This window comes from Saccopteryx leptura, chromosome X (assembly GCF_036850995.1).
Source record: "Saccopteryx leptura isolate mSacLep1 chromosome X, mSacLep1_pri_phased_curated, whole genome shotgun sequence".
NCBI classification, from domain to species: Eukaryota; Metazoa; Chordata; class Mammalia; order Chiroptera; family Emballonuridae; genus Saccopteryx; species Saccopteryx leptura.
Window position 1 is genome coordinate 132576087 of NC_089516.1, and position 21847 is coordinate 132597933.

Genomic DNA, 21847 nt, shown 5'->3' on the forward strand with positions numbered 1-21847 from the left:
CTTGGTTAAATTTACTCTTAGGTACTTTGTGTTTTTTTTTTTTTTGTTGTTGTTGCAATAGTAAAGGGGATTGTTTTCTTAATTTCTCTCTCAGAGAGTTCATTGTTGGTGTATAAAAATGCCTCTCATTTCTGAATATTAACTTTATATCCTGTCACCTTGCTGAATTTATTTATCAGGTTCAATAGTATTTTGACTGAGACTTTAGTGTTCTCTATGTACAGTATCATGTCATCAGCAAATAATGATAGTTTTACTTCTTCTTTTCCAATTTGGATATGTTTTATTTTTTCTTTTTGTCTGATTGCTATGGCTAGGACTACCAGAATTATGTTAAATAACAGTGGTGAAAGGGGGCACCCCTGCCTTTTTTCTGATCTTAGTGCTATTTCTTTTAATTTTTCTCATTGAGTATGATATTGGCTGTGGGTTTGTCATAGATGGCCTTTATCATGTTGAGGTATGTCCTTTGTATTCCCACTTTGTTGAGAGTTTTGATCATAAATGAGTGCTGGATTTTATCAAATGCTTTTTCTGCATTTATTGATATTATCATGTGATTTTTATCCTTCTTTTTGTTTATATGATGAATCACATTGATTGATTTGAGAATACTGTAGCAGCCTTGCCTCCTCAGAATAAATCCCACCTGATCATGATGTATGATTTTTTTCATGTATTGCTGGATCTAGTTTGCTAACATTTTTTTGAGAATTTTAGCATCTAAACTCATCAACAATATTGGCCCATAATTTTCTTTCTTTGTATTCTCTTTGCCTAGTTTGGGAATGAGAATTATGCTTGCCTCATAAAAGGAACTTTGAATTTTTTCCTCATTTTGAATTTTTAAAAATAGCTTTAAAAAGATATTAGTTAGTTCTTCTTTGAATATTTGGTAGAAATCACCTGTGAAGCAATCTGGCCCAGGGTTTTTGTTTGTTGAGAGTTTTTTGATAACTGTTTCAATCTCATTTGTTGTAATCGGTCTGTTTAGGTTTTCTGATTCTTCCAGATTGATTTTTGAAAGATTATATATTTCAAGGAATTTGTTCATTTTTCCTAGGTTTTATAACTTTTGGACATACAGTTCTTCATAGTATGTTTTTTAAAATCCTTTGTATTTCTGCTGTGTCAGTTGTTACATCTCCACTCTCATTTCTAATTTTATTTATTTGAGTCCTCTCTCTCTTTTTTTTGTGAGTCTGGTTAAAGGTTCATCAATCTTGTTTACTTTTTCAAAAAACCAGCTCTTGGTTTCATTAATCCTCTGCATTGTTTTTTTAGCCTCTATGTCATTTATTTCCACTCTAATCTTTATTATTTCCTTCCTTCTACTTCCTCTGGGCTTTACTTGCTGTTCTTTGTCTAGTTCTTTTAGATGCAGGGTTAAGTTGTTTATTTGAGCTTTTTCTAGCTTCTTAAGGTATGCCTGTAGTGCTATGAACTCCTCTCTCAGTACTGCTTTTGCTGTGTCCCATAAATTTTGGTTATTGTATGTTCATTTTCATTTGTTTCAAGGAAATTTTTGATTTTTTTCTTGATCTCATTGTTAACCCATTCGTTATTTAATAACATGCAATTTACTTTCCAAGTGTTTGAATATCTTTTAGTTTTTCTATTTTAGTTGATTTCTGGTTTTATGCCATTGTAATCAGAGAAGATACTTGATATGATTTCAATCTTCTTAAATTTATTTACACTCTTTTGGTGTCCTAACGTGTGGTCTATCCTAGAGCATGTACCATGAGCACTTGAAAAGAATGCATATTCTTCTGCTTTAGGGTGAAAGGTTCTAAAGTTATCTATTAAATCCAGTTGATCTAGTGTATACTTTAAGCCTTCTGTTTCTTTGTTCATTTTCTTTCTTGAAGATCTATCCAGTGATGTTACTGTACCCCACTAACATTGAAATGCCCTAGTATTATAGTATTGCTGCTGATCTCACCGTTTATGTCCATCAAAATCTGTTTTACATATTTAGGTGCCCCTATATTAGATGCATAGATATTTATAATGGTTATATTATCCTGTTGGATTGCTCCCTTTATCATTATGTAGTGAACTTCTTTTTTTTATTTTTTTTAATTTGTATTAAATTTAATGCAGTGACATTGATAAATCAGGGTACATATGTTGAGAGAAAATATCTCTAGATTATTTTGACATTTGATTGGGCTGTATACCCCTCCCGCAAAGTTAAATTGTCCTCTGTCACCTTCTATCTGGTTTTCTTTGTGCCCCTCCCCTCCCCTAACCCCTCTCTCCTTCTTCACCCCATCCCCCCTCCCCCAACCCCCCGCCCCTGTTGCCATCACATTCTTGTTCATGTCTCTGAGTCTCATCTTTATGTCGCTTCTATGTATGGATTCATCTTAGTTTTTTTTCTAATTTACTTATTTCACTCCGCATAATGTTGTCAAGGTCCATCATGTTATTGTAAATGATCCGATGTCATCATTTCTTATGGCTGAGTAGTATTCCATAGTATATATGTACCAAAGCTTTTTAATCCACTCGTCCTCTGATGGACACTTGGGCTGTTTCCAGATCTTCGCTATTGTGAACAATGCTGCCACAAACATGCGGGTGCATTTCTCCTTTTCGAGCCGTTCTATGGTGTCCTTGGGGTATATTCCTAAAAGAGAGATAGCTGGGTCAAAAGGCAGTTCGATTTTCAGATTTTTGAGGAATCTCCATATTGTTTTCCACAGTGGCTGCACCAGTCTGCATTCCCACCAGCAAGCAGTGCAGGAGGGTTCCCTTTTCTCCACATCCTCGCCAGCACTTATTCTGTGTTGTTTTGTTGATAAGCGCCATTCTGACTGGTGTGAGGTGATATCTCATTGTGGTTTTAATTTGCATTTCTCTAATGATTAGTGATGTTGAGCATTTTTTCATATGCCTATTGGCCATCTGTATGTCCTCTTTGGAGAAGTGTCTATTCATCTCTTTTGCCCATTTTTGGATTGGGTTGTTTGTCTTCCTGGTGTTGAGTTTTACAAGTTCTTTATAAATTTTGGTTATTAACCCCTTATCAGACGTATTGTCAAATATGTTCTCCCATTGTGTAGTTTGTCTTTTTATTCTGTTCTTGTTGTCTTTAGCTGTGCAAAAGCTTTTTAGTTTGATATAGTCCCATTTGTTTATCCTCTCTTTTATTTCACTTACCCGTGGAGATAAATGAGCAAATATATTGCTCCGAGAGATGTCCGAAAGCTTACTGCCTATGTTTTCTTCTAAGATGCTTATGGTTCCATGGCCTACATTCAAGTCTTTTATCCATTTTGAGTTTATTTTTGTGAGTGGTGTAAGCTGGTGATCTAGTTTCATTTTTTTGCAGGTAGCTGTCCAATTTTCCCAACACCATTTGTTAAATAGGCTGTCTTTACTCCATTGTATTTCCTTACCTCCTTTGTCAAATATCAGTTGTCCATAGAACTGTGGGTTTATTTCTGGGTTCTCTGTTCTGTTACATTGATCTATATGCCTGTTCTTATGCCAGTACCAGGCTGTTTTGAGTACAACGGCCTTGTAGTATAACTTGATATCAGGAAGTGTGATACCTCCCACTTTATTCTTCTTTTTTAAGATTGCTGAGGCTATTTGTGTACTCTTTTGGTTCCATATAAATTTTTGGAATATGTTTTCTATATCTTTGAAGTATGTCATTGGTATTTTCATTGGTATTGCATTGAATTTATAGATTGCTTTGGGTAATATACACATTTTAATGATGTTTATTCTTCCTAACCATGAGCATGGTATATGTTTCCACTTGTTTGTATCTTCCTTGATTTCTTTTATCAATGTTTTGTAATTTTCCGAGTACAAGTCTTTAGTCTCCTTGGTTAAGTTTACTCCTAGGTACTTTATTTTTTTGGTTGTAATTGTGAAGGGGATTGTTTCCTTAATTTCTCTTTCTGACTGTTCATTGTTGGTGTATAAAAATGCTTCTGATTTCTGAGTATTGATTTTATATCCTGCCACTTTGCTGAATTTATTTATCAGGTCCAGTAGTTTTTTGACTGAGACTTTAGGGTTTTCTATATACAATATTATATCATCTGCAAATAATGATAGTTTTACTTCTTCTTTTCCAACTTGAATGCCTTTTATTTCTTCTTCTTGTCTGATTGCTGTGGCTAGGACTTCCAGGACTATGTTAAATAAGAGTGGTGAAAGGGGGCACCCCTGCCTTGTTCCTGATCTTAAGGGGATTGCTTTTAATTTTTGCCCATTGAGTATGATGTTGGCTGTGGGTTTCTCATAGATGGCTTTTATCATGTGTAGGTATGTTCCCTGTATTCCCACTTTGCTGAGAGTTTTGATCATGAATGGGTGCTGGATTTTATCAAATGCTTTTTCTGCATCTATTGAAATTATCATATGGTTTTTCTCCTTCTTTTTGTTTATATAATGAATCACATTGATTGATTTACTAATATTGTACCAGCCTTGCCTCCCCAGAATAAATCCCACTTGATCATGGTGTATGATTTTTTCCATATATTGTTGGATCTGGTTTGCTAATATTTTGTTGAGGATTTTAGCATCTATATTCATCAGAGATATTGGCCTATAATTTTCATTCGTTGTGTTGTCTTTGCCTGGTTTTGGAATCAGAATTTTGCTCGCCTCATAAAAGGAGCTTGGAAGTCTTCCTTCCTCTTGACTTTTTTGAAATAGTTTGAGAAGGATAAGAGTTAGTTCTGCTTTGAATATTTGGTAGAATTTCGTTGTGAAGCCATCGAGCCCCGGACTTTTCTTTGTTGGGAGTTTTTTGATAACTGTTTTGATCTCCTTTGTTGTAATCGGTCTGTTTAGGTTTTCTGATTCTTCCAGATTGATTTTTGGAAGATTGTATGTTTCAAGGAATTTGTCCATTTCATCTAGGTTGTCTAGTTTTTTGACATACAGTTCTTCATAGTATTTTCTTACAATATTTTGTATTTCTGTTGTGTCAGTTGTTATTTCTCCTCTCTCATTTCTAATTTTATTTATTTGAGTCCTCTCTCTCTTTTTCTTGGTGAGTCTAGTTAAAGGTTCATCAATCTTGTTTACCTTTTCAAAGAACCAGCTCCTAGTTTCATTGATCCTCTGTATTGTTTCTTTAGCCTCTATGTCATTTATTTCTGCTCTGATCTTTATTATTTCCTTCCTTCTACTACATTTGGGCTTTACTTGCTGTTCTTTTTCTAGTTCTTTTAGATGCAGGGTTAAGTTGTTTATTTGAGCTTTTTTTAGCTTCTGAAAGTGTGTCTGTAGTGCTATGAACTTCCTTCTCAGCACTGCTTTCGCTGTTTCCCATAAATTTTGAGTTGTTGTATGCTCATTGTCATTCGTTTCTAGGAATTTTTTTATTTCTTCTTTGATCTCATTCTTAATCCATTCATTATTTAACACCCTGCTATTTAGTTTCCATGTGTTTGAGAATTTTTGAGCTTTTCTGCTCTGATTCATTTCTAGTTTAATGCCGTTGTGATCGGAGAAAGTGCTTGATATGATTTCAGTCTTCTTAAATTTGTTGACAGCACTTTTGTGCCCTAACATGTGGTCTATCCTAGAGAATGTACCATGAGCACTTGAAAAGAATGTATATTCTGCTGCTTTAGGGTGAAAGGTTCTGAAGATATCTATTAAATTGACTTGATCTAGTGTTTCCAATAAGTCTGCTGTTTCTTTGTTAATTTTCTTTCTTGAGGATCTATCTAGTGATGTTAGTGGGGTATTGAAATCCCCTACTATTATAGTATTGCTGTTGATCTCGCCGTTTAAATCCATCAAAGTCTGTTTTATATATTTGGGTGCTCCTATATTAGGTGCATAGATATTTATAATAGTTATATCTTCCAGTTGGATTACTCCCTTTATCATTATGTAGTGGCCTTCTTTATCTCTTACTATATCCTTTGTTTTAAAGTTCAATTTGTCTGATATAAGTATTGCTACCCCATCTTTTTTTTCATTTCTGTTTGCATGAAACGTTTTTTTTATCCTTTTACCTTCAATCTATGTGTGTCTTTTGTTCTAAGGTGTGTCTCTTGTAGACAACATATGTATGGGTCCTGTTTTCTTATCCATGCAGCTACCCTATGTCTTTTGATTGGATCATTTAATCCATTTACATTTAAGGTTATTATTGATATGTAGTTGTTTATTGCCATTTTCTTCTTTAAAGGTGTATTCCTTTTTTTTTTTTCCTGTATTCTTTTCCCACTTTGATCTATTTACACCAGGCCCCTTAATATTTCCTGCAGCATTGGTTTGGTTGTAATGAATTCCTTCAGTTGTTTTTTGTCTGGGAAGCTTTTTATTTCTCCTTCGATTTTAAACAATAGCCTTGCTGGATAAAGTAGTCTTGGTTGTAGGTTCTTGTTCTGCATTACTTTGAATATTTCTTGCCATTCCCTTCTGGCCTCAAGTGTTTCTGTTGTGAAGTCAGATGTCATCCTTATGGGGGCTCCTTTGTAGGTGATAACTTTTTTTTCTCTTGCAGCTTTTAATATTTTCTCTTTATCGCTTAGCTTTGGTATTTTAATTATGATGTGTCTTGGTGTAGGTTTCTTTGGGTTTCTCTTTAATGGAGTCCTCTGTGCTTCTTGGACTTGTGAGAGTTTCTCTTGCATTAATTTAGGGAAGTTTTCAGCTATGATATGATTGAACAAAGTCTCTATCCCTTGTTCTTTTTCTTCTTCTTTAGGAACCCCTATGATGCGGATGTTATTTCTCTTCATGTTGTCACAGAGCTCTCTCAGAGTTTCCTCTGACTTTTTGAGTCTTTTTTCTCTTTTCTTCTCTGCTTTCATGCCTTCATTCCAGTTGTCCTCTAACTCGCTGATTCGATCCTCTGCTCTATCTATCCTGTTTTTAATTCCTTCCATTGTGGTCTTTATTTCTGATATTGTATTTGTCGTCTCCAACTGATTCTTTTTTATACTTGCTATTTCTTTATTTAGGTTTTCAAACTGCCCCTCCATTGTTGTTCTAAGATCCCTAAGCATCCTTACAATCATTATTTTGAACTCCGCATCTGGAAGTTTGATTATTTCCATATCACTCAGTTCATCTCTCGAAGGTGTCTCTTGTGGTTTCATTTGGATTGCACTCCTTTGTCTTCTTATCTTCTTTTTTTTTGTTGTTTTATTTGTAGAGTTGGTTGAGTCTAGGCTTGATGTTGTCTGTCTCCAGTTTTCAATTGTGTTATTTCTAGGTCTTCTTGGGTTGGTATCAGCTATTATTTGTAATCCACTTTCGGGTTTGGGCAGCTTTGATGTCTTGATTTGTTTGTTTCTTTAACAGGTGATAGTCTTGTTAACTGATCTCAGCAGGGGGCTTCCTTGAGACTGTAACCAGGAATGCTGTGGGTGTAACCTGAGATGCTGAAGGTCTCTTCCACCAACTAATCTCACTGGGGGCAGGGTTTTTTCTCAGCTTCAGTAGGGGGAGGTGTATCTCAAATCTCCATGGAGACCTGAGTTACTGCCCCTCCTCCCCACTTCTTGTTTTCAGCTGTGTCTTGTTGCGCTGATTGGAGCTGGATAGATGTCCGGAGATCTCTGATCCGGAAGCACTTCAGCTCTGTTTTGTGAAAGGTTCAGTCCCTCCCCCAGCTATGGCCGCCTCCAGCACGAATGAGTCAGCTTTTTTATTTCATTTCTTGCATACCTTAGCCCTTCAGTCTGTCCCTCTCCTTGTCCTTTCCACTTGGGAGATAAGCTGGTTTTTCAACCCACCTTGCTCTCTGGTCGCCAGGTAAGCGGCTGTGAGCAGTAGTTTCTGCTCTTGTTCCTCTGTGAAATCCTCTCTGGGCTCTCAGCCTCCCCCCTCCCCCCTTCTGTTCCTGTAAGCAGAGGAGATTCAGGCACTCCTTACCAGGATTATTGTGGCTTCCTCTTTGCTCCTTGGTTTTTGAGAGCTGTTCTTGCAGTTCAGTGTTGGTTTTTCATGCTGGTTTTTCCTAAATTGATTTGTATTCCAGTTTGGTGTTGAGAGTTGGGCGTCTGTGTGTCCGCCTACTCCGCTGCCATCTTCTTACTCCTTGTAGTGAACTTCTTTATCTCTTACTATAGCCTTTGTTTTAAAGTCCATCTTGTCAGATATAAGTATTGCTACCCCAGCTATTTTTTCATTTTCATTTTCATGAAATACTTTTTTCCATCTCTTTACTTTCAGTCTATGTGTAATTTTTTTTGAGGTGGGTTTCTTGTAGGCAGCATATGTATGAGTCCTGTTTTCTCATCTATGCAGCTTCTCTATGTCTTTTTATTGGAGCATTTAGTCCATTTACATTTAAGGTTATTATTGATATGTAGTTGTTTATTGCCATTTTATTGTTTAAATCTACATTCCTCTTTTATTAGATTTTTTTTCTTTTGTAAGTTTTAAGTACCAGCCAGAAGTCCCTCTTCTCTTTTTGCTTGAGTGGGTTTTGGGAATAGAGAAAACATCTGTCATGAAACATCTATGTCATGAACTATCCTAGACTTCTTGACAACTGAGATTAAATCACTATTTATTACAGACCCAATAGAATTAGTTTCTCTGAGATCATAAGAGCCTTCATCGCCATTAACCAGTCCAAAAATTCTTTGCAAGAGGAAACTGAGTTACTGATTTACCTTGAACAGTTTCCTCTTGCAGAAAGAGATCCAAACAACCACTTTGCCACTCCATCATGTAATCACTCCAGCTTAGATCCTTACTTGGTTCATCTGCTTTGCTAACTTGGTCCAGTCTCTTAAAATGTTCATGCCCCAAGTCCCTCTTCAAAATATGGTTTTGACTCCTAGACTTGTGTGAGTGACTAACACAGGCAAGTGTTATGCCCCTTTTAAAGTTCTATAGAGTCCTCCAAGTCTACGCACTCAAAACACTAGGTATAAAATTAAGCCAAATAACAACAAAAACCAAACCAAAATCACTTTTAATCAAGCGATTTTAGAAAAGTTTCCTTGAGGGATTAGTTGCACAAGGATGCTAGCATATCTATACAAAGGTGCTCATTGCAAAGTTGTTAATGTAAATGAAAAATGGAAATAACTGAGCTTCCCACAAATTCCATGTTTGTTAGTCACATTACTACCTAATGATGAAATACTGTGCAGCTATTTAAAAAGCTGATGTTGGCTCTATTTATTCCTATGGGGAATATTTGTGATATTTTAATGATGCAAAAGCAACCTTAAAAATAATGTCATGTGAAAAACTATGCATACATGAATAGAAACAAATCCTAGAAAGAAATATACCTAAAGGTAGGCAGTGGTGGTCTCTGCATATTATGATGAATAATTTTTTAATGTTTTCTACATTTCTTCACATTAAAAAAATATAGTATGTATTAACCAGAAAATAATTGTTACTTCCATTTTGAATATAACAAATAAACATCTAACATATCTTCTAAATCTTTCTTTCCCATATATTGACATGGCTCCAAATCAGTGGCATTTCCTTCTCAGTGGGCAAAACCACAGCCAGTAGTCTTTTGCAAATCATGCTGTCAGCTGCAGCATGAATGGGTTTGATCCCATGACTATGGATCAGTACTCACTTACCCTGACTGGGAATCTCTCCTTTCATGCTGGCAAGCTCTGGAATTTTTCTTTCCAGGGCAGCCCTGGTGCCCCAGAGCCTGTATACCCTCATGCTTTCTGCAATGGGCACCTGGCTCCAGAGGTTCAATCTGATGGCAAATATGAGTCCCTCTTAAATATTGTCCCACAAAAGAGATGTGTAGCCTATCCTTGTCAATCTGCCATGTAGGAGAATTGCAACTCTGCCTAGGCAGCCAGAAGCACAGGATCACCCTTCAACCTGCCTTTAGGCCAGTCCACTGTAAGTAAATGCCTTCAGATACTTGGAAGTTCACCTCTGATTGGTTGGAGTTTGAGAGTGAATTGGTATGAGGTAGAGTGTCAAGACTAATTGCTACTACTACGGACATGGGACTTCTGAGGGACAGTGTTCTGCTTAAATGTCCTATATATCTTCTCTAGGCTTTGTTGACATTCATAGTTTAATGAATAAAGGGTTACATAGAGAGCTAACCAGATGAATTTGGCCGAGAATATTCATCCAGTCTGTTGACTTACACTTATCCTAGAAAAAATGATGGATGGCTGGTTAAAATTATAAGGTCTTCAATTATCTTACTGTGAGCCACAGAATAATCCATTTGTAAAATAATTCGGTGGCATACCTACAAGCTCAAACTATCCTCCAAACAGATTGGCAACCTACAATGATGTCAAAAACAAGGCAAAGCAAGGGCAATCTATAACAGCCATCTGCTCCACACATTAAACTTGAAACCAACTGTAGAGGCAGCCCCCTTGCTGCCTGGAGAGCATCAAAATGACTGGCTGTATGTAGCTTACACTTACACACTGGGTTCCCCCTGCTCTGTTTCCCTTATGTGCCTGTTCCCTGACCATCACCCTCCCAATGAACTAAAACACTTCATTTACTCACTCACTCAAAAATAATTAATTAATGCCTAATAGATGCAAAATACCTGTCAAAAACAAACAAACAAATGAACAAACAAAATGACTCTTTTTTTTTTGGTAAAAGAATAGGGAAGAAATGGCTGGGTGTATACTTTAACCAAAGAGCAACCCACTCGTCACAAGATTTGCCTTTCACATGAAATATTGGTAACAATATATTTTATAGTTTCATAGGGCCAAGTCTGCATGCATCCTCTGGCATTCTGGACTCTGGATAAATTTGTTTTCATAGCTCTCTAGTCCATACATATGTGTGGTTTTTGTGTCCTGTATCGGAAAGAAATTGCTAGAAGCTGCCTTTAGTCTGAACTAAGTATATAGTACACAACGGGCCTGTTCAGCCTAGTCTTTTTCAGTCAGGCACCATGTTCCATACAAATGTTGAGAAATATTTCTTGTTAATATACCAGTTCATCATTTCCAGAGTTTGATTAGACATTTACTTAAAAAGAACAAATTATAAAAATGTCACACTTGGAAATTTATGAAAATTCTCACCCTATACACTTTGTCAACAATCTGTTCCTACTGAATTCAAAGGGAAAATTAGGCCAGCTGTGTTTGTGAGTATGCCTGTGCATATACACAGCAGAGACCTGTTTCAACAGTTGATTAGAACAGACATGGCTCAAATTATCGGCTCAAATTATCACCTCCCACGCATAGCTGTATACAGTTTAAATCCAATTCAGCAAATACTTAGTGAGCATTTATTATATGCCAAACACATCATGGCAAAATTATAACTCAGGCATTATTCTAGTCCCCAAACCTCTACACACATTCTCAAATGTTTACCACTTAAGTCTTGACTGCTGCAAACTCTTCTCACTTTTCTACTAACATTAACATTAATTATATTGATTGGTGACTGATGGTTCTGGATCTGTTGAGGAAGTTAGCAACCCTTAATCATAAATACTGCTTAGAAAATAGGAACAAGGCTCAAGGAGCCTTAAAAATGGTGGCTGGATAGCTCAGTTGATAAAGTGTCCACAGAGCACAAAAGTTGCCAGTTTAATACTCAGAGCACATACAGGAACAGATTGATGTTCCCGTCTATCTATCTGTCTCTCTTTCCCTTCCTCTCTCGCTAAAATCAATCAATAAACAAAAAAACAAAAACAAACAAAGAAAAACAACAAAAAAAAGAAAGGTTTCCCTGTTTTTGTAACATTTAAGAGAAAATATGCCAGGTGTTCAAAAACCGAGGAGTCAGTGACTTTGGCACCCTGGTATACAGCTGTGCACTTTCTCACCCAGCCTTGGAGATTTCATTTTCAATCATGTTTCTTTTCTGGATAAGAAATATTTCCTCTCAGCTTGTGGACCTGCCAGTGCCAACCTAGTCAGTGGAAGTAAGTATATGGTTCTGCTTTTGATAGTATGTCTCTTATCCTGGAAAAAACAAAAAACTTCAGGAGAAGCTTGTAACATAAAAGCCAAGATCTCTAACAACTTAAAAGACACTCATTTACATTATTTAGTCTTTTTGTAGTTAGAATTTGTTTCATCTGAGTCTCAAAGAGCCCATGCACTTAGTATCTTATAGAATTCTTGACCATTTTCTTATTCTGACATAGAAGCAATTCTGTTGAGTTAATTTAACTAAGGTGTCTGAGGGCACTCGAAAGTGAACAAGTTCAACCTGACCAGTGATGGAACAGTGGAAAAAGTGTAGATCTGGAAAACTGAGGTCACTGGTTTGAAATCTTGGGCTTGCCTACTTAAGGGACATATGAGAGTTGATGTTTCTGGCTCCTCCCTTCCTTCTCTCTCTCTCTCCTATCTAAAATGAATTAAAAAAAAATTAAAAAATAAACAAGTTCATAAAATTAGCTTGCTTTTTCCCAGTTGAAAAATTTTCAGCCTATAACATAAGGCCACCCCAGGACTCTACAGTCAAGGAACATGATACCAGATGCCAAAGGCCAGGACCATGGGCTTCACACTCAATTTGAAACTTACAAATGAGGACAATCTGGGTAGAATGACATGAGGATATTAATTGCCTAGATTTAGATGCAACTTCATTACTTGCTACTTTCAGGAACTTGGTCTCACTTCTTAACCACTTCATACCTTAGTTGCCTCCTTTGTAAAATGAGGATTAAAATAGTGTCCAATTCATAGGGTTTATGTGAGGATTGTCGGAAGCCGATCAACGACTGCTGGCTGACAAGGTCACAGCAGAGAAGATCAACAATGGCTGTCTGACAAGGTCATAGCAGAAGAAGACCAACGGCTGCTGGTTGACAAAGTCACAGCAGAGAAAAGGCACAACGATACTTCCCCCTTTGACCTTTTGAATTAATCTGGCCTTCTATCCCCCCTTTTCTGGGTGTGTGCTATCACTGATGGCACAGGGATAATAGCACCATGCTTTCCCTGTAGATTCATAGTAATTTCTTTGGAAATGAGACAGAGGGTGTGAGTGTTACCTAGAAATATGTAAACATAGTGAAACAAAAACAATGATTAATCAATGTATTCTGAATACCATGTGATTGTAACTTAGTGTGTGTATAAAAATAAAGCTAGACCAGCCATTGGCAGAGATGCCTGGCAGTAAATGCTAAACAGAAAAAAGAATTTGGCTCTCTCGATTTGCACCGATGCCATCTCTTCGTGTGGGACCTCTGGATTCCCCCTGGGGCTGGACCCTGGCAGAGGATTACATGATATTATATGAAAATGCTTTGAGTTTACATCCTAATAAAATTTAGCTACAGTAAGTCATGAAAAGTAAACCACCAAACACAAACACACACACATACACACACACACACACACACACACACACACACGGTACACGTCGTAAACCTGGCACACAGTAAACCATCAAAAAGTGATTTTTTGGAGGACATCCTTGTGCTTCAAGCTGTGCTATATGCTGTGCAGTTAAAAGGAACAAAAGGAACAGCTGCCAGTATGGCTCCTAAGCTCAGGCACTTTACAGTCTAGTGTGGAGTAGGCAAGAGGGCAATATAAAAGCCTTATTACAATCTCGGGTTCCTTGAGGGTCGAGACTTTGAGGGACATGCCACCATATCCCCAGGACCTGTGGCAGTGCCACAGGAATGTATTTCAAATTATTATATTTGATCCTTTGTATAAGACAAACAAATAAACCACAAAGCACTCTGAGTGATTAACTGGCCATGCCCAATTGAGTAAATAGATTTAGGGCTTGTTTAAGAGCCTTAGCATGTTTGAGCCAGCCTCACCAACAGTCTCTGCCCAAGGGGTTGAACTCCACTACTAATTAATGAAAATTAGGATTATAAGTTCCCCTAAGTACTTGTTAAAAGTATATACATTTTTAAAAATTTTTGAGCCTTAGAATTCACAAAAACTAGCCTGACCAACCAGTGGCGCAGTGGATAGAACGTCGGACTGGGATGCGAAGACCCAGGTTCAAGACCCCGAGGTCACCAGCTTGAGCGTGGGCTCATCTGGTTTGAGCAAAAAGCTCACCAGCTTGGACCCAAGGTTGCTGGCTCAAGCAAGGGGTTACTCAGTCAGCTGAAGGCCCGCGGTCAAGGCACGTATGAGAAAGCAATCAATGAACAACTAAGGTGTCACAACAAAAAAGTGATAATTGATGTTTCTCATCTCTCTCCATTCCTGTCTGTTTGTCCCTCTCTATCCCTCTTTCTGACTCTCTCTCTGTCCCTGTGAAAAAAAAAGAATTCATGAAAAATTGAATATTTAAATTGTTCTAAGCTAAAAATAATAGCAACATGTATGAGTAGGTCACTGTGGACCAGATATCCCTACACATCATCCTGCTCAGTCTCCACAATAACCTTGTGTTATGTGTCTGAGCATATCTTAGGCACCTTAGGTATTTAGTAGATGAAGACAGACTGAAAGAATAAATATTTCCACTTTATAGATGAAAAGACTGAATTTTAAAGAGGTAAAAATACTTGCCTTGAGATTACAGTAAGTGGCAGAGGTATTATCTCTCTGCTCTGATAGTGTCATAATCAAAATAATAAATTATAAAAGCAATCTATAAATTCAATGCAATTCCTATTAAAATACCAATGATATACTTCAAAAATATAAAAAATATTTCAAAAATTTATATGGAACCAAAAAAACACGAATAGCCTTAGCAAACTTGAAAATGAAGAATGAAGTGGGAAGTATCACACTTCCTGATATCAAGTTATACTACAAGGCCATTGTAATCAAAACAGCTTGTTACTGGCATAAGAACAGGCATACAGATCAATGGAACAGAACAGAGAACTCATACAGATCAATGGAACAGAACAGAGAACTCAGAAATAAACCATACCTTTATGTTCAATTGATATTTGACAAAGGAGGTAAGAGCATACAATGGAGTATGCTCTTTAATAAATGGTGTTGGGAAAATTGGACAGGTACATAAAAACAATGAAACTAGACCACCTAGTTACACCATGTACAAAAATAAACTCAAAATAGATAAAAGACTTAAATGTAAGTCATGAAACCATAAACATCTTGGAAAAAAACATAGGCAGTAAACTCTCTGATATCTTTCATAACAATATTTTTTCCAATATATCTCCATGGGCAAGTAAAATAAAGGATAAAATAAACTTTGAAGTCAGATTAATATAAAATATATAAAGACTACAAAGCATCTTTGTAAAATATATAGATTCCAAAGCATCAACCTGATTTCAAAGTGAACTAGATGAACCTTTCAGTAGGAATTTTGGCAGATTTGATTCTCTTTTTGAGGCCCTAGATAAATATTTGTCAAAAGCAGGAAAACAGAATATTTCCCTTTTTTTCCCATATGGCCCAGTGCCCTTGTGCAGGCTATCAGGTGCCTATGATACAGTGACCATGTAGAACAGAAGAGTAATCAGCCATAAGGATAGTCAGAGAGATTTTTCTGAGGTGTAGGTAGGTTAAATAACTTGCAAAAACTCAAGGTGAGTAAGTGCCAGAGTCAGTTTTTTTCTGACTTCAAAGGCCTTAGTGTTACCCAAGGTCTTTAAGCTGCAGCATGACCACAATGTTATTCCACTATATATACTACAGATGAAGACACCGCCACTTCAGTTGTTCTAAGTCTTACACATGTTTAACTCACTTAATCCTTCACGAATCTTAAGAGGCAGGTATCATTAGTATCTCCATATAACAGAGGAAGAAAGTGGGGCTCAGGTAGGCTAGGTAACTAGCCGAAAGTCATGCAGCTGGCAGTGGTGAGGTCAAGGTTTAAACCTGGGTTCATTTGACCCCCAGAGCTAGCTTTTTCCAAATCATATTTATCTTGTTTTTCAGAAAGCCAGTCTCCATAGAGAAGAAAAGATGTGTTCTTTTACTGAACTTCAGTTTAAAAAAGAGAGTTTCTGTTTCTAAACCTGCTCATGATTTTCCACTGTGACTCTATAGGATCTATAGATAGCAGTGTCCTTTTTTTTTTTCTTTTTGCCACTAAAGAGTACAGAGTGTAGAGCAAGTTTTCATTCTCCCAAAAACTGTACACTCTCTTACTTGGCACCTCTACCTTATGACAGGGTTTTCCAAACTTGTGAAGTTAATCCCCAGCATATAAAATCATTAGAAAAATTGTTTAGGGGTGGGGAATATGGAGGTCCACCTGCTTGCTCATCCCATCCTGCCACTGTACCTATTCCTCTTCTTTTTTTAAAATTATTATTATTATTTTTATTTTTTACAGTGACAGAGAGAGAGTCAGAGAGAGGGATAGACAGGGACAGACAGACAGGAATGGAGAGAGACGAGAAGCATCAATCATCAGTTTTTTGTTGAGACACCTTAGTTGTTCATTGATTGCTTTCTCATATATGCCTTGACTGAGGGGCTTCAGCAGACCGAGTAACCCCCTGCTCAAGCCAGCGACCTCGGGTCCAAGCTGGTGAACTTTTTGCTCAAGCCAGATGAACCCGTGCTCAAGCTGGCAACATCGGGGTCTCAAACCTGGGTCCTCCGCATCCCAGTCCGACGCTCCATCCACTGCGCCACCGCCTGGGTCCTCCGCATCCCAGTCCGACGCTCCATCCACTGTGCCACCCTATTCCTCTTCTATTGAGAAATTGCAGTCCACTTACTCTCCACTAGCAGGGCCTTCCTCACCAAGGTGGACTGTGCGGTATCCTGTGAGGTTTTCTCACTTTTACGACTAAATAGATATACCAGAATGAGCCTGAGGCTTTTCAACCTTAAGCAGACTGTAACCAACCTCAGCCTTGCCTTGACCATAATCAAAATGAAAGTGGGGTGGGCAAAACCATTGAGAATGGGTTGAGGCTGGACATTCTCTGCATCTTCAAAGTCTGCAAGAAAACTGAAAAAGTCTCAAGCTGGCCCTGATGAATGAAATACTTAATACTTTTGATTCTTCAATTCTAAAGCTGAGAAATCTGAGGACTAACTTATTGAAAGTTAGTTAGCATCCTGTCTCATTCAAAGGCAGGCCTAGAGTAGGTTCTATACCCAGAGCACTTCTCAGCTGCAGCTTCATGAGTTCCTGTCTGCCCTCACTCTGAGGATGAGGACTCTGGCGTCTGACACCCTACTGGTATTCATCTGGACCTTGGCAGCACACTGCAGCCTTCCACAGGGGCCAACCTGGCTCTCATAAACAATATAGCTTTTCCTTTAGCTCTTTCACTGGTAGTGACATCTGGGAAAGTTAACCTTCTTTTCAGCACACAACCATTGAGGCCACCCATGTAGATAACCCACAGTATCTTAGATGAATTATAAGTGAAAGGCAAGGCTTGGTCCAAGACATAGTATTAGGAACTCCTTGCAGTTTGTTCCAGATAAAATGACAAATTTGTCCAAACTCATTCATCTCTAATGAAGTAGACAGCTTTGTGTCCACTGTGAACTTGTTACTTACCACGGGACAATATTGGAAGCCCCTGCTGTCAGTGTTCCCATTCACACCTCACTTGTTCTTGTATAACAGCTCAGAGGGTGAATAATAAAATTTCACTTTTCAGGATTGTTATTCTTAATTATAAATTCTTTCACATCCATGACCCCATACAAAGCTTCCAATAATCCTGAGATTAGCATTATTTTCACATAATACATATGGATATGGAGACTCAGCCTTGGTAAATGGCCCACTAAGATCACATAGCAAGGAGTAGAGTCAGCGCTGAAACCCTGTCTCTGACCTCTTTTCTTACCACCATAATACTCAACATCAGGATGGCTCTTAGATATTATTTTCCCTCCCATCTACTGTGAAAGTAGATCACAGTCCATGTGAGTGAGATAGTGACTTTGGCAGTAATGCAGTAATCCTGTCTCAAACACAGTTTTTCTAGTATGTTACATATGTTTCCCAGATTAGCAAAAGAAAGATTTTTTTAGTACATTTTCTCTCAAAGTTACTTCAGAAGCCATGTTCTGATTGGGAAAATTCAGGGTGTAGGCTGATTCTAGCACTTGTGACACATAATTTATCCAAGTGTGCTTATCTCGGTTCACTCTAGAAGGACTCATCTGTTAGAAGATACCATGTGCCATCACAATAAAACTCTTACTATGCTATTTAAGAAAGAAGAGTGATTCCAAGAGGGCCAGAATCTTATGTAGCATGGGTAATCTGATAATATCTGAGCTTCCCTCAGTGTGGAAGCTCTTGAATAAAGCTGAAGACAGTAATCAATTTTTCCACTTCAATCAACATGGAAGAAAAAGCCTCTGGTCTCGGAGAGACCCTTGCTCCTTTGACAGATAAATCCCTTCCCAGATCAACTCCTAATTAAAATCTCAGACTTAGATTTCTAGCTTTCTATACCCATCCTTTTTCTCTCTTTCCCACCTCACTTCCAAAAAGCTAACTTTTAAAGCACTTCTTTGATGTTTTACTCTTGCAGTTACACAAATGTGCACCATCATTCACACACAAAGGTGGTATAGCTGACCCCTGTGTGTGTGCATGGCTCCATCTACATACCTAGTTTATAATTTTGTGAGATTTTCATTAAAGGGGGATTTAGAATTAGCAGATTGATCAAGGTTTGAAACAAGAAAGTTGGGGCCCAACAAAGCTAGAGCTTGTAAAACTCATTCACATCTTTCTCTAGTTTTGAGAAGTTGACAAGTGACTTGATAGACTGATTCACCAGCAGCTGACCCCTCCTTCCCCACCCAGACCAACACATATCCATTCCTGAACTTTACAATCTGGAAAAATAAGAATTGTTTTTATGGACTGTTAACTCCCATATTTGAAGAATTCTTGTCCTGAAAAATCAAAGAAAGTGACAATCTCCGCCCCCCCATTTTTAGTAGCAAGGACTGTCTTTTTAGAATTTTAAATAAGAATGTTTGCAGATACAGTTAAGACCTGTGTTTAAGCATTTCCATTCAAAAATCAGATCACATGTAACACTGAAAATAAAGTAACCTTTTCACAAATAAATGTTAACTAGAATATAAGTTATCTTTCTGCCATATAAACAATAACCTCTGCCCTTTTTATAATTGCTTACCTAGTTTGACGTTATTACTTGAAAACAATATTGTAAACCATTTGTATTTTCAAAATGTGAAGGAATAATGCAATGGTCCATTTCAATTCCTTTAGTGTGTAAGATTATAAAATAGTATATCACTGAATTTTTATAGATCAGTGTGAATATAGAAATGAGCTGGGCTATATAGCATTTTCATAAGGATTACTCGCAGGGGTCTCCAAACTTTTTACACAGGGGGCCAGTTCACTGTCCCTCAGACCATTGGAGGGCTACCAAATACAGTGGTCCTCTCACTGACCACCAATGAAAGAGGTGCCCCTTCCAGAAGTGCAGTGAGGGCTGGATAAATGGCCTTAGGGGGCCGCATTGCGGCCCGCAGGCCGTAGTTTGGGGACGCCTGGTTACAGTTTCATCACTATTTACTAAATTTAGACTAAATTAAGCATCAAAAATCTTAAAAGAGAAGTTTGATTGTTTTTTCTTTTTTTTCTTCAGTTTGATGATTCTGCATGCTTGGAAGAAAGTTGAGTCTATTTGCAGCAGTTGCAGTTACTTTTTAGGTGAAAACTGACCCTCCAGTAATCTTTCAAAATGAGGGTTTTCATAATGGTCCTGCAGACCTGCACTGAGAGTTAGAACACCTGGTTTCCAGTCCTGGCTCTGACTAGTTAGCTGTGTCATCTTGAATGAGGCACATACACACACACACACATGCATGTGCACACCAACACACACCCTGGGTTGCATTTTTTTATCTGTAATATGAGATAATCCCTAAGGTCATTTCCAGCTTTAATAACATATATTTTGAAATAAATGTAATAGTTATGACAAGATCTATCAATAGTTGCCATATTGAGGCCCAAAGAAGAAAGCAGGATCTGGAGAACTAAAGAGAAGGAAGAACTGTTGCGGCCATGGATTTGCCATTCAGCAGCAAGGTGTTCAGTCAAGTGCTTTCATCTATTAGTAGTACCTTAGAATCTGCATAGGCCATGCTCTTTGTGAAAAGTCTGCTGCCAATGTCTGAGCATTATAAGTGTACTAATGTAATGGCCTGGCCATTTCTGCCCAACATGGTGTTCCTCTAAAATGCAATATTTTTTTTCATTTAAGTAAACAAAATTTTATTATGTGCCTGACCTGTGGTGGCGCAGTGGATAAAGCGTCAACCTGGAAATGCTGAGGTCGCCGGTTCGAAACCCTGGGCTTGCCTGGTCAAGGAACATATGGGAGTTTATGCTTCCAGCTCCTCCCCCCTTCTCTTTCTCTGTCACTCCTCTCTCTCTCTCTCTCTCTGTCTCTCCATCTCCTCTCTAAAATGAATAAATAAAAAAAATTAAAAAAAGAGGCTTCACATTTAAAAAAATTTATTATGTAATTTGTTTATAAATAAATGTAAGTAATTTAGTACAACAAATTAATAAAAAAACTAATGTGACATGTTGAGGCGCTTATTATTTTTTTAATATCTGGCTTTATACTTGTAGTAGCTATTCTTTTTTTTTTAAATTAAATTTAATACAGTAACATTAATAAATCAGGATACATATGTTGAGAGAAAACATCTCCAGATTATTTTGAATTTGATTGTGCTGTATACCCCTCCCTCAAAGTCAAATTGTCTTCTGTCACCTTCTATCTGGTTTTCTTTGTGCCCTTCCCCTCCCCCACCCCCGCTCTCCTTCCTCACCCCCTCCTCCTCCCCCCACCCCTCCACCCCCGTTGCCATCACATTCTTGTTCATGTCTCTGAGTCTCATTTTTATGTCTCATCTATGTATGGATTCATATAGTTCTTAGTTTTTTCTGATTTACTTATTTCACTCTGTATAATGTTATCAAGGTCCATCCATGTTATTGTAAATGATCCAATGTCATCATTTCTTATGGCTGAATAGTATTCCATAGTATATATGTACCAAAGCTTTTTAATCCACTCGTCCTCTGATGGACACTTGGGCTGTTTCCAGATCTTTGCTATTGTGAACAATGCTGCCACAAACATGGGGGTGCATTTCTCCTTTTAGAGCCGTTCCATGGTGTTCTTGGGGTATATTCCTAAAAGTGGGATAGCTGGGTCAAAAGGCAGTTTGATTTTCAGTTTTTTAAGGAATCTCCATACTGTTTTCCACAGTGGCTGCACCAGTCTGCATTCCCACCAGCAGTGCAGGAGGGTTCCCTTTTCTCCACATCCTCGTCAGCACTTATTGTGTGTTGTTTTGTTGATGAGCACCATTCTGGCTGGTGTGAGGTGATATCTCATTGTGGTTTTAGTTTGCATTTCTCTAATGATTAGTGATGTTGAGCATTTTTTCATATGCCTATTGGCCATATGTATGTCCTCTTTGGAGAAGTGTCTATTCATTTCTTTTGCCCATTTTTTGATTGGATTGTTTATCTTCCTGGTGTGTTTATAAATTGTGGTTATTAACCCCTTATCAGACGTATTTTCAAATATGTTCTCCCATTGTGTAGTTTGTCATTTTATTTTATTTTATTTTATTTTATTTTATTTTATTTTATTATTTTGTATTTTTCTGAAGCTGGAAACGGGGAGAGACAGACAGACTCCCGCATGCACCCGACTGGGATCCACCCAGCACGCCCACCAGGGGTGATGCTCTACCCACCAGGGGGCGATGCTCTGCCCCTCCGGGGTGCCGCTCTGCCGTGACCAGAGCAACTCTAGTACCTGGGGCAGAGGCCAAGGAGCCATCCCCAGCGCCTGGGCCATCTTTGCTCCAATGGAGCCTTGGCTGCGGGAGGGAAAGAGAGAGACAGAGAGGAAGGAGGGGGGGTGGAGAAGCAAATGGGCGCTTCTCCTATGTGCCCTGGTCTGGAATCGAACCTGGGTCCC

General features: G+C 38.0%; 1 protein-coding gene across 1 annotated transcript in view; it reads left to right on the top strand.

The window, feature by feature from the left end:
* VGLL1 (vestigial like family member 1) overlaps positions 1-15850 on the top strand; it is a 98889-nt gene extending 83039 nt beyond the window's left edge. The window contains 3 exon segments of the mRNA XM_066357890.1: positions 9422-9902; positions 11775-11869; positions 15807-15850. Coding sequence (XP_066213987.1) covers positions 9422-9902; positions 11775-11869; positions 15807-15850 — 620 coding nt within the window.
* The last annotated feature ends 5997 nt before the right edge of the window (positions 15851-21847 follow it).